The following is a 15,618-nucleotide window of genomic DNA, read 5'->3' on the forward strand; positions in this document are numbered from 1 at the left end:
TAACCTGTGCCAATCCTGCCGATTGTTGTTCTTACCATCTAAGTCACTTTCAAAAGTTTCAGCAGACAGCCAGTCAGTAGCAGGGCCTGTACCATTGATTGTTAGAGCAGCCACTCGGAAATTATATTCAGTCCCCCGATCAAGACCTGCAACCCAAACGACAGAAAAACAAAAGGGTTGAAACAAGAGCTTTGGAAAAACAAAAGATCAGCAATCTCTCATTAAAGCAAATACCTCATCCACCAACTTAATACAAAGCTACTATCTTGATAACATTTCAGTTAAAGTTAATACAAAACAAGCAATAGGTAAACACAGCACAGAGGAGCTCCTACCTCTGAAGTAGGGGCTAAAGCCCACACAATCCAAGAGGAAAACAAAATGAGTAAAGCTCCCAGGAGACTTCAGATCTTTTAAAAGAGCCTAAAGGCATCTTACAGATCACTTAATGCAATCCCTTCATTTTGTTACTAAGGAGGCCAAGGCCAAAAAGAGGCCAAAGGAAAGAAAGAGTTACAACAAAGGAACAAAGTCAGTTGGTCTCAAAAGACACCAAAGACCAGAAAATAATGCAGAGGTATATAACACCTACCAGTTTACCTCTGTTCTCTGGGCCACCCCATAACCACAGTAGAAAAAATTTTAAACATCAAATGTGGCCTAGAAATCTATTTTTCAACAGCCTATTGCCCATAAGTATATACTATAAGTAAAAGAGAAATAAAGCCTTTCTACTATGCGATCTTTCATATTTACTATCAGCTAACCAAGTACCTGATATACCAATGTACCAAAGGCAACAAAGATCTACATGTAAAAGTCTACCCTACAAAGTGGGGTAACAGTCAATAATATGATCAGCTATTCATATATTCATGCTTCCATTTTTTTCTCTTTTTATTGTGTTAAAATACATATAACATAAAATTTATCATCTTAGTCATTTCTAAGTGTACAGTTCACATGCATACATTTTTAGAGCACTTAGATTCTAGATATTGTGATAGGTCTTGTAAGGGTTATGAAAAATTATCCTACCTCCCCATATTCAAATAACAGCATCTTTGGCAGAAACAGTACAGAAACTCCAAAGAGAGAGCTACTGAGAGAGAAGTTGGCTAGGATGCAGGATGAGCCCTTGCTCAGTTAATCAATCCTGTCACGTGGTGTGAGAGGAGAGATGGGAGGTTCTGTTCTCTGCAGGCCCATCCTGATTCTGTTTGTCCACAAGAAAGCAAGAAGCAAGACAGGAGGAGAAGCAGAACGGCTGGGGCCAAGTCAGTTTACCTCTCTGTCTCCGCCCTGCACACACTGAACAGGACGTGCCAGAGTGGGCTACACAAGCATTTGTAACTTTAACAGACAACAAACATGGTTCAATTGAGGACCTGGAAGAATTCAACCAATCAGATTATCATTCCCTCTCCTCTGGGGAGTTGGAATGTAAAGAGAGGGAGAGAACAAGTGAGAGAGAGTGCACATAAGCAGGTGCAAGTGAGAGAGACACGTGAGTATAGAGGCTGAGCTCCTCTCCCTCAAGATAACCTAGAGAGCTCATCGACCTAAAACCAAGGCACTCGATTCATATTATAAAGATATGGCAGAATGTGTTTAGTGCTGTAAGTGGTACAAAAAGAAGACACAACAATTACTTCTGGCTAAAACTTAAAATCCTATAATTTGTTGTTCAGTACAGGATCTTGGGAACCCATACTGTTCTCTAATATTTATCAGCCTCAAGTTAATGCTTCAAGAGAATAATGATCTCCACTTTTGCTCATCACTGTATACTCAGTGCCAGTACCTGCTAATAAAAGTTCAATAAAGTCTATTAAACAAATCAATGAATCTAAATATGATTTTAAAATGCAAGAATTTTCTTGATAAAGAAAAGGCTATTTTTATGATGAAAGTGGTACTCTGCTTATACATCAAATGTTCCATTCAGAAAACGAATAGTCTCCTCATGGGCAAGGACTGTATCTACTTTTATTTATTAGAAACAAGAAGAGTGCCTGGTATACAATAAATATCTACTATTAAACATTCAAAATAAAAGGCTTATTTTTGGGGAAATGTTATTTATCTGTGTCTGGAGTAAAATCAGACTGACTTTTAAGAACATCCGTGACCAATTTTGCTGTACTGCTCCTTTGGTGAGACTTCTCAGCAACAACCCTACAGCCATATTTACCTGCTGCAGCTTAGAGCTGTGGGGTTCCTGAGAGGAAACTAGAAGACTGAAAGATACCCTTGAAGACAAACATTCACCTTCTCCTATTTTGAAAGAAATCAATCTCATCCATGAGGTGAGGAGTACAGAGAAAAGCTTGCTGGTTTAATGGAGTACAGTTTTTCACTGTCACTGGCTCTCCAATTTTCAGAAACCTATACCTATACAGATTATATGGATTAGGGTTCATTTTTATCAGGTGTGCCACTTGCTCTGTGCACACAAAGGGAGAACTATACAAAAGAGCTATCCTTGACAGAATTTTCTAAAACTTTATCATGTCTGTAGAAGCATGAATGATTACTGAATGGCTGTGGCTATTCACAAATGCTGTTTCAGGCCACATACACCTGAGTGGTGTCAGCGTTATAGAAGTCATTTTGTAGGCCTCTGCTACCAACTAGACTGAGTGGATTCTTTGCTTATATAGCTTTGTTTTACCTTTCTTTCAGATTACAAAAGAGTTATATGTGTGTGTGTGTGTGTGTGTGTGTGTGTGTGTGTGTATATATATTCAAAAAAGAAAACATGGAGAACACAGAAAAATACAAGTAAGGCAATGAAACTCAAACACAATTTCACCAGAGATGGCAGAACCTGTAAGAGTGTTTTCCACTAATTTTTATCAAGTTAGAAGTAGACTGAACTCTTACAAATTGTTTTAAACCATTTTTGCTTTGTGTAAGTCAACGGCCCAGAGCAGTCATTAGACTAGCACAATTCAATGTTTGAGAGAGACACCATCTCCAGCTTTTGCCTATGTGCAAAGCAGCTTACCTTCAATCAGCTGCGACAGCTGTGTCCCAGTCACCAAGGTCTCAGTGACATCGCTCTTTCGGGAGGCCTTTCGGTAGCGAACCTTGTAGCCAGTGATCTGCCCGTTTTGTGTGGCCGGAGGAGGTGGCTGCCAGTGAATCACAATATTCTGGGAAAGACAAGATTATAGGGAAAAGACTGAATATATCAAATCTTGGTCCTGTTTTATGTACTACTACTCTGAATCCAGTGTGTAAGAGATGGAACCATAAAAGCAACAGAGTGTTCAGACAGAGTTTTACTAAGTTATTTAATAATCACTCAAAGATAGTGTTTAATTTTAAAACCATCAAAGATCAAATGGGAAGACTGTATTTGTGGGCAGTATACGCTGGGCACTTGATTTATTTTGCCAGAATGAAGACATTGGGCAAAAGTCTCAGGAAAGTTTTTGAAGGAAAACATAAGGTCAGAGGCATGTGGATTAGGAAGTAAACTACTGTTAGGTGTAAGGTTCTCTTCTACTTCCACTGTAGCAACAGCGAAATTAGACAATTTCTGTCTAAAACTTTTCAAAGAGGGGACTGTTAATCAACAGCTGGTTGTTTCTTAAAGGAAAAGGAGTCCCATAGTCCCTGTTGAAAGAACTGACTGTCTCAGTTGTCTATGCAGCCCAGGAGGGGTTCTGGGCGTCTGAGAGGCACACGTGGCCTTCAGTGCACAGTGAACTTGACCAGGAGGGACAGCTTCAGCAATGCAACCATCTGACAGACGTCTGCCTTTGATTCACACTGGGCTCACCTCACAGTACTAAACAGGCTATGGTATTATAAACAACAACTTACTTCTTTCTACCTGTCACCAAGGTTCCGGATGGTTAACATTTAGGATGTCATGATTTACACAATAATAGCAATGTATTTGCAGAAAGGCGAAAGTAATTTTTGCACAACAGAAAGGCAGTAAAGTTGAACAGAATAAACCAGAGTTGGCTTCTAAGCCCAGCTTTAAACTGGCAAGTGTAATATCTATGTTACTTTATTTCTTTGCTTGATTATGGTTGTTTTGATACAGAATCTCCCTCTCTATTTGCCATTCTGAGGCAAACAGAAAATGAACAACAGCAATATAAAGTTTTACCTTTGAATTTCTTACTTCTAAAGACAGATTCTGAGGAGCAGCACTGGGAACTGCACAGGCGAAAAAAAAAAAAAAAAGAAAAGAAAAAAAAATTCAATCACTCAGGCATCACCCATCATGTGACTGTTCTTGGCTGGACTTTATATAAATGCACATCTCAAACACTGATATACAACCTGAAGGTCTAACCCAGCAGCCAGTGCCCTCATGTTGATAGTATCTGGACAAGGTGTGGGGCCATATTTGATTCATTTAAAATAATGAGACCCGTTCACATATGCACCCATACCCAAGTCAGGCTGTACCTTTGGGAAGTCAGGTACTTACTTCAAGGATATGATAGAGACTGTAAACTTTTCTAGACCCCAAATACATTCTGAATCTTTAACGTATTCTTTTGAATATTCTTGGGAGTAGCATATCTTTATCTTGGGATATATTTTCTGGAAACAAGTCTAATGACTATGGCAAATGAATCAACTGGGTAATATCACTATGAGTCCAAAATGTGATGTACACAAATCAATGAGCTTGGCTTTCTTGTGGGGTCCTAAACTGGTTTTAAAGGCAATTTCCAAGTAGAGCAAAGAGATGTTTAAGCAATGACAGTCCAGTTAAGAAACCATCTGGATTCCCAAGGCAACTATGTAGCAGGGAACACTCATTCAGATGTGAGAAATTTGGGACCATTGGTTAAAAAACAGCTGTATAACTTCAGCTTCTCTCATATTAGAACATAAGACAAGGGTATCTCAAAGTTTATGGTCCACACACCCTCCAGTGTCTCCTTTTGTAGTAATTATAGGAAGCAAAGAAAACTTAAGTAAACCTGATTAGTTTCTTCTCCATCACAAAATGCTAACCTTGGCTTTTCTCTCCTAATCCATCCATGAAAATTTCTCCCTCCCATTCTCTGACATTTGGTGACCAGGCGTATAACTAAGTGCCCACTGTGCTACAGGCTTCTGGAGGACAGAGACTATTTCTTGTTCACTGTTGAATCCTGTGCTAACCACAAAGTACATCAGGCCTCAACCAAGAGATTCAGGCACAGAGGGTCTGGAGAAAGACTTAGGAACCTGTGTTTTGAAAAAAGTCCATGGATGGTTTTGATCATCTCCCTGTTAAGAACCTCTGACTTAGCTGCAAAGGCACCAACATAATTGTTGTTGCTGTCTTCTTCTTCATCATCATCACCACTGCCACCATTATAACTAAGATCTGCTGCATGCTCCTACATGACAGGTACTTAATCCTTAAAACAATCCTACAAAGGAGTTTCTATTATTATTCCCATTTTATAGATGAGAAAACTATAGATGCAGCTCAGGAGAGTTAACTTGTTCAAGGTATTTGTTTCAGCTGGTGTAGGAACTAAGATTTATCTTACTCCGAAGTGCTGCCCTTAACCACCATGCTGAGACACATTCAGTTCCTGTGACAGGCACTGTAGTCAGCATGCCAAGCCACTTAATGCAGTTAAAAGTGGCTCATGGGTAGATTTAAGAGCCTACCTCAAAAAACAGGGTAATGTAGTTGGCTAACCAAACTACAGTTTGCATTTATTTTTCCCAACTTTTTATCCTGAAAAATTGCAAGCACAAAGAGTGACAAGAAGAATACAATGAACACCATGCATTCTTTTCCTGGATTCACCAACTGTTAATATTCTGCCAAATCTGCTTTATTTCTCTCATTATATTTATACAAACATGTTTATCTATCTACATATTGTTTCTGGATGGCTGAGAGACAGTTACAGTCGTCATGATACGTCACTCCTAAATACTACAGTATGTATCTCCTAAGAACAAAAACATTCTCCAACAAAATGATAATACAATGATCACATTAAAAATCTAATTAACACAAAAATATTACCTAATATACCTAATAACATATCTAATATTTAATACTGATACTATACCAACCTAACATTAAGTTAATTGTACCAAGACTGTCCTTTTTAGCTGTTTTAACTCCCAGAATCAGTCAAAGATCACACGTTTTATTTTATTTCATGTGTCTTTACTTTCCTTTAATCTAGATTCTAGAACGACTCTCCTACCTTTTTTGTTTCTATCATGAGACTAGTATTTGCTAAGAACTCAGGACAGTTTATTTAATTATTTGCAGAATGTCCATCAATTTCAATATGTCTCATTATTTCATCATGATCATATTTAAATTAAACATTTTTGGCAGGGATACAACATAGAGGTGAAGTTATATCTTTCTCGATGCAACATATCACATGATGTCAGTCTGCTCCTTTGTTGGTGATGTGATGTCTGACCACCTGCTTAAAGGAGTCAAACTATAGCTTCTAAGGCATGCTTGTTTATATATAAGGGCTAGAGACATATACACACATTTTTAAGACAAAGACATTTTTGTTAACACTTGGATTTAGCTGAGTTTCAGGACGTAATACATATACTAAGTGCAATAAACTGCTATTTTCTGTTCTACTCTAAAAACATTTTTTAAAAATGCTGGTCTTGACCAACTCAATCTTGTTGGCAGGCTGTACTTTGAAAACGACTGCTTTAGGGTCATGGGTATAAGCAAATATTCAGTCACAGGTGAGAAATAAACTGTCACAAAATCCTGAGGAATTTAAAAGACCTATTTGTATGCACCCAACATAGGAGCATCTCAAAACATAAGGCAAATGCTAACAACCATAAAAGGGGACATCGACAGTAACACAGTAATAGTAGGGGACTTTAACACCCCACTTTCACCAATGGACAGATCATCCAAAACGAAAAAAAATAAGGAAACACAACCTTTAAATGATCCATTAAACAAGACTGACTTGACACTTATAGGACATTCCATCCAAAAACAACAGAATACACTTTCTTCTCAAGTGCTCATGGAACATTCTCCAGGATAGATCATATCTTGGGTCACAAATCAAGCCTTGGTAAATTTAAGAAAATTGAAATCGTATCAAGTATCTTTTCCAACCACAAAGCTATGAGACTAGATATCAATTACAGGAAAAAAATCTGCAAAAAATACAAACACATGAGGCTAAACAATACACTACTAAATATCCAAGAAATCACTGAAAAAATCAGAAAGGATATCAAAAAATACCTAGAAACAAATGACAATGAAAACACAATGACCCAAAACCTATGGGATGCAGCAAAAGCAGTTCTAAGAGGGAAGTTTATAGCAATACAATCCTACCTTAAGAAACAAGAAACATCTCAAATAAACAACCTAACCTTACACCTAAAGCAATTAGAGAAAGAACAAAAAACCCCCAAAGTTAGCAGAAGGAAAGAGAACATAAGATCAGATCAGAATTAACTGAAATAGAAATGAAGGAAACAATAGCAAAGATCAATAAAACTAAAAGCTGGTTCTTTGAGAAGATGAACAAAATTGATAAACCATTAGCCAGACTCATCAAGAAAAAAAGGGAGAAGACTCAAACCAATAGAATTAGAAATGAAAAAGGAGAAGTAACAACTGACTTTGTATTTCTGACACTGCAGAAATACAAAGGATCATGAGAGATTACTACAAGCAACTATATGCCAATAAAATGGACAACCTGGAAGAGATGGACAAATCCTCAGAAAAGCACACGCTTCCGAGACTGAACCAGGAAGAAATAGAAAATATAAACAGACCAGTCACAAGCACTGAAATTAAGACTGTGATTAAAAATCTTCCAACAAACAAAAGCCCAGGAACAGATGGCTTCACAGGCGAATTCTATCAAACATTTAGAGAAGAGCTAATACCTGTCCTTCTCAAACTCTTCCAAAATACAGCAGAGGGAGGAACACTCTCAAACTCATTCTATGAGGTCACCATCACCCTGATACCAAAACCAGACAAAGGTGTCACGAAGAAAACTACAGGCCAATATCACTGATGAACATAGATGCAAAAATCCTCAACAAAATACTAGCAAACAGAATCCAACAGCACATTAAAAGGATCATACACCATGATCAAGTGGGGTTTATCCCAGGAATGCAAGGATTCTTCAATATATGCAAATCAATCAATGTGATAAACCATATCAACAAATTGAAGGAGAAAAGCCATATGATCATCTCAATAGATGCAGAAAAACCTTTCGACAAAATTCAACACCCATTTATGATAAAAACCCTCCAGAAAGTAGGCATAGAGGGAACTTACCTCAACAAAATAAAGGCCATATATGACAAACCCACAGTCAACGTCGTTCTCAATGGTGAAAAACTGAAACCATTTCCACTAAGATCAGGAACAAGACAAGGCTTGCTAAAAAGACAAGGCTTCTCTTTAGCCACAGCAATCAGAGAAGAAAAAGAAACAGAAGGAATCCAAATTGGAAAAGAAGAAGTAAAGCTGTCACTGTTTGCAGATGACATGATACTATACATAGAGAATCCTAAAGATGCTACCAGAAAACTACTACAGCTAATCAACGAATTTGGTAAAGTAGCAGGATACAAAATTAATGCACAGAAATCTCTTGCATTCCTATACACTAATGATGAAAAATCTGAAAGAGAAACTAACACTCCCATTTACCACTGCAACAAAAAGAATAAAATACCTAGGAATAAACCTACCTAAGGAGACAAAAGACCTGTATGCAGAAAACTTAAGACACTGATGAAAGAAATTAAAGATGATACAAATAGATGGAGAGATAGACCATGTTCTTGGATTGGAAGAATCAACATTAGGAAAATGACTATACTACCCAAAGCAATCTACAGATTCAATGCAATCCCTATCAAACCACCAATGGCATTTTTCACAGAACTAGAACAAACAATTTCACAATTTGCATGGAAACACAAAAGACTCCAAATAGTCAAAGCAATCTTGAGAAAGAAAAACAGAGCTGGAGGAATCAGCCTCCCTGACTTCAGACTATACTACAAAGCTACAGTAATCAAGACAGTATGGTACTGGCACAGAAACAGAAATATAGATCAATGGAACAGGATAGAAAGCCCAGAGATAAACCCACTCACATATGGTAACCTTATCTTTGACAAAGGAGGCAAGAATATACAATGGAGAAAGACAGCCTCTTCAATAAGTGGTGCTGGGAAAACTGGACAGCTACATGTAAAAGTATGAAATTAGCTACATGTAAAAGTATGAAATTAGAACACTCCCTAACACCATACATAAAAATAAACTCAAAATGGATTAAAGACCTAAATGTAAGGCCAGATACTACAAAACTCTTAGAGGAAAACATAGGCAGAGCACTCTATGACATAAATCACAGCAAGATCCTTTTTGACTCATCTTCTAGAGAAATGGAAATAAAAACAAAAATAAAGAAATGGGACCTAATGAAACTTAATAGCTGTTGCACAGCAAAGGAAACCATAAACAAGACCAAAAGACAACCCTCAGAATGGGAGAAAATATTTGCAAATGAAGCAACTGACAAAGGATTAAGCTCCAAAATTTACAAGCAGTTCATGCAGCTCAATATCAAAAAAACAAACAACACAATCCAAAAATGGGCAGAAGACCTAAACAGACATTTCTCCAAAGAAGATATACAGATTGCCAACAAACACACGAAAGAATGTTCAACATCACTAATCATTAGAGAAATGCAAATCAAAACTACAATGAGGTATCACCTCACACCAGTCAGAATGGCTATCATCAAAAAATCTACAAACAATAAATGCTGGAGAGGGTGTAGAGAAAAGGGAACCCTCTTGCACTGTTGGTGGGAATGTAAATTGATACAGCCACTATGGAGAACGGTATGGAGGTTCCTTAAAAAACTAAAAATAGAACTACCATATGACCCAGCAATCCCACTACTGGGCATATAACCTGAGAAAACCATAATTCAAAAAGAGTCATGTACCACAATGTTCACTGCAGCTCTATTTACAACAGCCAGGACATGTAACCAACCTAAGTGTCCACCAACCGACGAATGGATAAAGAAGATGTGGCAAATATATACAATGGAATATTACTCAGCCGTAAAAAGAAACGAAATTGAGTTATTTGTAGTGAGGTGGATGGACCTAGAGCCTGTCATACAGAGTGAAGTAAGTCAGAAAGAGGAAAACAAATACCGTATGCTAACACATATATATGGAATCTTAAAAAAAAAAAAAGAAATGGTTCTGAAGAACCTAGGTTTAGGGCAGGAATAAAGATGCAGACATAGAGAATGCACTTGAAGACATGGGGAGGGGGAGGGGGAAGGGTAAGCTGGGATGAAGAGAGAGAGTGGCAGGCACATATACACACTACCAAATGTAAAACAGATAGCTAGTGGGAAGCAGCCGCATAGCACAGGGAGATCAGCTCCGTGCTTTGTGACCACCTAGAGGGGTGGGATAGGGAGGGTGGGAGGGAGACACAAGAGGGAGGAGATATGGAGATATATGTATATGTATAGCTGATTCACTTTGTTATACAGCAGAAACTAACACACCATTGTAAAGCAATTATACTCCAATAAAGATGTTAAAAAAAAAAAAGACCTATTTGGCAGGCAAATGTGATTACTAAGTAGAGCAAGCCCAGCCTTCCAACAGCCCTGGGATGGTCTGTGCTATGAACAAGCAATAATATTTACTTATACAAAAGCATCTAGTAAAAATAAAAACACGGAGAAACTATTTAGTACCAGGCACTACATGTTCTATGCTCTCTCACTGGATATTTACAGCAACCCAATGAAGTTGGTATTATAAATTTCATATATAAGGAAACATGCTCAGACATGTGAAGTGACTTGACTGAAGTCCCACTACTAGAACTGGTATCTGAACCAAAGCTCCTTGACATCAAAGCCCATGATGTTGCTACTATGCCACCAGCGCCCCCAAGCATGGTATTTTGTTCCAGAGGAAGAAAGACTCACCATCTGAAAATGTTCGAACAGCAACATCTTGTGTGGAGACTCCAGGACCATGTTTATTGTAGGCCACCACTCGGAAACTATACTCTGTATATTTTTTCAACCCGTTAATGGTGTGGGAGTGACTTGAAACATCAACATCCTTGAATAACATAAAACAATTTATATATACACAACTCAAGCCAAAAGAAATGCTGCAAAATAAATAATTAACTATACAAATTCTATATTTGACATAATGCAGATTTTTATCCCTTTTACAGAATATTATTTAACAGTTAAAGCAAATTAATCATAAGCACTGCAGTTTGCTGAGAAATACTCCTTGATGTTTAGGAACCCTTGCTGGCAAAAACTACAGAATAAACCTTTGTACCAAGAAACAGAATCTATCAACTTTTCATTTCGTATACATATTTTTTTCCTCAGATTTCTAGACAAGCAGGTATTGAGTTTTGGAAATATATTTCAACTCTACTATTCCAATCAATGCATTAAAAAATGGCTTCATATTATACCTGTTCTTTATCAGTTCCTTTTTCCATGTAGTACAGTTTGTAATTCTGAATTTCCCCATTTCCAGACAATGGTGTTTCCCAGGTGACAGTAATGGAAGTAGGTGAAGTTGCATATGCTCGGATGTTAGGTGCTGGGCCAGGGAGCTGAACTAGAAAGAAAATTTCAAGACAGTAAGACATAAATAAAATTTACTGCATCCCTCAAGACCATTCTCAGCAATAATGGCACACTATGTTGTTATTTTATTTTATTTTATTTTATTTTATTATTTATTTATTTTTGGCTGCGTTGGGTCTTCGTTGCTGCATGCGGGTCTTCTCTAGTTGCAGAGAGCAGGGACTACTCTTCATTGCAGTGCGCGGGCTTCTCACTGAGGTGGCTTCTCTTGTTGAAGAGCGTGGGCTCTAGGCACGTGGGCTTCAGTAGTTGTGGCACGCGGGCTCAGTAGTTGTGGCTCGCAGGCTCTAGAGTGCAGGCTCAGTAGTTCTGGCACACGGGCTTAGTTGCTCCGCGGCATGTGGGATCTTCCGGGACCAGGGCTCGAACCTGTGTCCCCTGCACTGGCAGGCGGATTCTTAACCACTGTGCCACCAGGGAAGCCCTGGCTATGTTTTTAAAACAATAAAAATGACGAAAACAAGTGATCTGACTGAAGTGGTTTCAGGATAATATATAATTAAATGATTCCCCTCTTTATGACTGAAAAACCAAAAATTATCTGTGAAGTATCTCAAATTTATTCAAAGAAAAAAGTGAACAGTGCAGAATTCTTCTTGTGGTTTATAAAATCCTAGTTTTGCAGTGGGACTGCAGCACATAAAAGCAAACATCACAAAAAGAGAGCCTTCTTTTGCCAGGCTCTGGGGATACAATGAATGATGGACAGAGTCCCTGCCCACAAAGAACTCCCAGTCTAGAGGGAAGTCAGACATATAAATAGTTACAAAGAAGGTTGTAAGTGCTGATAGATTAGGTAATGTCTGTAATGAAAACTGAAAGAAGAGAGTACACAATTCTGCTTTGGGTGGGGATGGTTAGGAAAGGGAAGGATTGGTGAGGACTTCTGGGGAGCAGGAAGAATGAGTAGTTTTCTCAGACACCAAGGGGGAAATTGATCCAGTCAATTTGGACATAACAGGTGAGGAGACAGTGTCATGTGGTTCAGGTTGAAACAAAGAATGGATATGGGAGAGAGAATGCTGCAAAGGATGACGAGAGCCAGATAAAGGAGAACCTCTAAGGTCCTGCTATGAGTTTGGATTATTTCTTGTAGGTGTTAGGTAACTACTGAAAAATCATGAGCAGGAACATGACATGACCAGATCTGCATTTAAAAAGAACATGTGAACACATGCACGGAAGAAAAACAATAATGGCACAAGACTAGATAAATAATAATTTAAAAAATAGCCACCATTTATTGAATGCTTGCAATCAGTCCAGCATTAAGTGCTTTACATTTATTTAAATTACATCTTATTTAATCTGTGCACTAACCCAAATGAGACGGATACTGTTATCATCCCTACTTATGGATGAGGCTGAGAGGTTAAGAACCATTCCCAAATGATGGAAAAGTTGGAGAGTGGTGGAGCTAGGAGCTGAGCACTTCCTCGTTCTAAAACGTGGACTCAGGAAAACCAGTCAGGGGATTATGACAACACCCTCTGTGGGATGATGTGACTGGAAGATCCCATGATTGGTTGACTGATTGTCTGCCCAGCTCTAAATCCTACAACAGCTCACATCCTTTTTTACTATATTCTTTTTGTCTGACTGACAGGTTCCAGTCCCAACTTATACACAAATCCTGGCAGGTGCCTATATCTACACCTTGGTGGATACTCTATATCTGAAAACCATTTCTCTGGTGTCAGTGCTTCTGTAACAGACATCCATTAGATTTAAGGAAAGGGGAAAAAACTAACAAAATGTAAAACAAACTGGCTTGCTTAAATAACAGCATGACAGCTTAAGATTAGTTTTCCTACCAAAGCAGAGAAAGCTGAATACGGTTTTCTGGCAGTTGTTTGCTTTATTTAGGCATGAATCATGTTATTCACTTAAGAGCATATTTTGTGCAGCCTAACAGGTGGGATTTGTCACACTTCTGCTGCTATGGAAAACTTTCCCCTAACTTTTTAAAAGGGAAGGAGAACAGAACAAATTCCCTTGAAATCACTTTCAGTATATTCATTGGCTAAATGTAGGCAAAGATGATCCTAAAAAAGGCGCTAGTAAATTCTTTCATTTCATCTGTACAGTGGCATTAAAAAATGGAAAAAAATTTAAGTTGGTTTGAAAAGCTAAAAATGTAAACTATTTTCCCAGGGCTGACTCCAACACTTACGGCCCCTCCCACCTGCCCCCAGGCTGAATACCTCCAGATAAAATGCAAATCTCTCTCCACTAACTCCTCTTTTGCCAAAACATGTTATAGTCACTCTCTACCCCTAAAATACTCTCACCAGAATCTGTTGCCCCTTCCATCTATATTCTTATTTAGCTACTTTCTTTTAATCGAATTCCTTGAATAAATGATTGTGCTGCCTACTTTCCCTGTGATGACTGTACATCACATTATTGCCCGTTTACTTGTCTGGCGCTGGTACCAAACTGTAAGATCCTTGTGAACAGAAGTCAAGTCTTACTCATCTTTACATCCTGCTGCCTAGCACGGTGCCTGGCACATGACAGGCACTCAATAAATCTCTTCTTTCATCTCTAACTTGACAATGCCCCTTGTAGTCCAGTGGTTCTCAATAGTTTGACTTGTAAGTTCTGAAATGATAATGAAAACCACAGGCTCTTTCCCAAGGAAAATGTGAACATGTACAGACACACAAATATTTTCATGTATCTTCAGAAGGTTCATGGCTCCAGGATTGAACCCTTGCACTGAATCAAATTCAGTGGTCTTTTCCTTCATTTTCATCATGACTCACCTTGCATGTGCACTGTTGTCCTATTTTGGGGTTGGGTCAAGCAGTGTCCTTCCCCAAGAATGCTTGCTCTAAGCCAAATGCTTTAAGGCCAACCTCAGGTCTCATCTTTTCCTAGGAACCTGACTTAATATACCTAACTTTTACAGTAACCCTTCCTTGTTCTGTATCCCATTATCTCTCATGAATGATGCCTGTATGTGAGAGTTAATGAAGGAAAATTGAGTTTTGCTTTGTGGCTTGAGTTTGAAATCTAATATTGTTCCTGCTCTCATCTGAACACAGTAACCATGAAATTCAACGTCCTTTCCCTGCAGCGAGAACACATTCTTTCCTTAAATCAACGCCCCGGCTCTCTGTTGGCCCTCTTGTTGTTGCTTGGGTTTGATTCCTGATCTTTAAGCTCTATTACTGAAATGATCAATGGCCTCCTATCTTGACTGCTCATTCTTTAAGGGGAGAATTCCTATCTTGTCCATCCCCTGCATCTCTAATAGTTTGTGCAGTGCCTGGTAGAGGAGGTCCTCAGTAACTGTTTGATGGGTGAATGATTTGCTACAGCATTAGAAAGTGAAGTTCCACAGCTTCTTGCCTTTACTTATTCTACCCATCAGGCAGAGTCCTTGAATTATTTCCATAGTTTCAGCGGTAAATTCATTTAATATGTTTAGTTCCCTGGTCAGTAGCTTTCACGAATTTATCTCCCATGCTCCCTAGCTGAAGTAAAATTTTTGTTACTGCAAGTTTGTTAATACAGAAACACTAGTGCAGTTAACAGTAAAAGAAATCTGGAGAAGGCTCCAAGGAAAAACAGTGGCTCATGTTAAAACGTAAAAGTGTAGAAGAAAGCCTCATGAGATAAGCATTAATTCTGATTTGACTGCTTCTTGTCATTTCTGGCCTATAGTTTAAAACCAAAATTTAAGACACAGAAGACACTTATAAGATAAATCAACTTGACACTCATTTCAGTTGGAGAAATTCTTAAGAAATGTAAGTGGAAGTAACATTATTTAGCACAAAAGACAGCAGGTCCAAAGTAAAGCCCTGAAGAGATTCCAAAGAGTGTGGTATGTATAAAGATCAGGGCAATCCCGTTGATAACAATTATCAAATAGCTACTTCCTGTGTGAGGCACTGCATTAGAT

The 15,618-nt window shown here is 38.3% G+C and overlaps 1 protein-coding gene across 7 annotated transcripts in view; it reads right to left on the minus strand.

Moving 5' to 3' along the window:
- Window positions 1-15,618, minus strand: part of NEO1 (neogenin 1) — a 248,202-nt gene that overhangs the window by 43,083 nt on the left and 189,501 nt on the right. For all 7 annotated transcript variants that reach the window (XM_057543239.1, XM_057543244.1, XM_057543240.1 and 4 more), the window contains 5 exons: window positions 11,528-11,676; window positions 11,013-11,151; window positions 4,130-4,179; window positions 3,011-3,158; window positions 36-146 (listed from right to left, as the gene is read on the minus strand). In XM_057543239.1, the coding sequence (XP_057399222.1) occupies window positions 36-146; window positions 3,011-3,158; window positions 4,130-4,179; window positions 11,013-11,151; window positions 11,528-11,676 (597 nt within the window). The remainder of the gene's footprint in view (window positions 1-35; window positions 147-3,010; window positions 3,159-4,129; window positions 4,180-11,012; window positions 11,152-11,527; window positions 11,677-15,618) is intronic.

This window comes from Balaenoptera acutorostrata, chromosome 3 (assembly GCF_949987535.1).
Source record: "Balaenoptera acutorostrata chromosome 3, mBalAcu1.1, whole genome shotgun sequence".
NCBI classification, from domain to species: Eukaryota; Metazoa; Chordata; class Mammalia; order Artiodactyla; family Balaenopteridae; genus Balaenoptera; species Balaenoptera acutorostrata.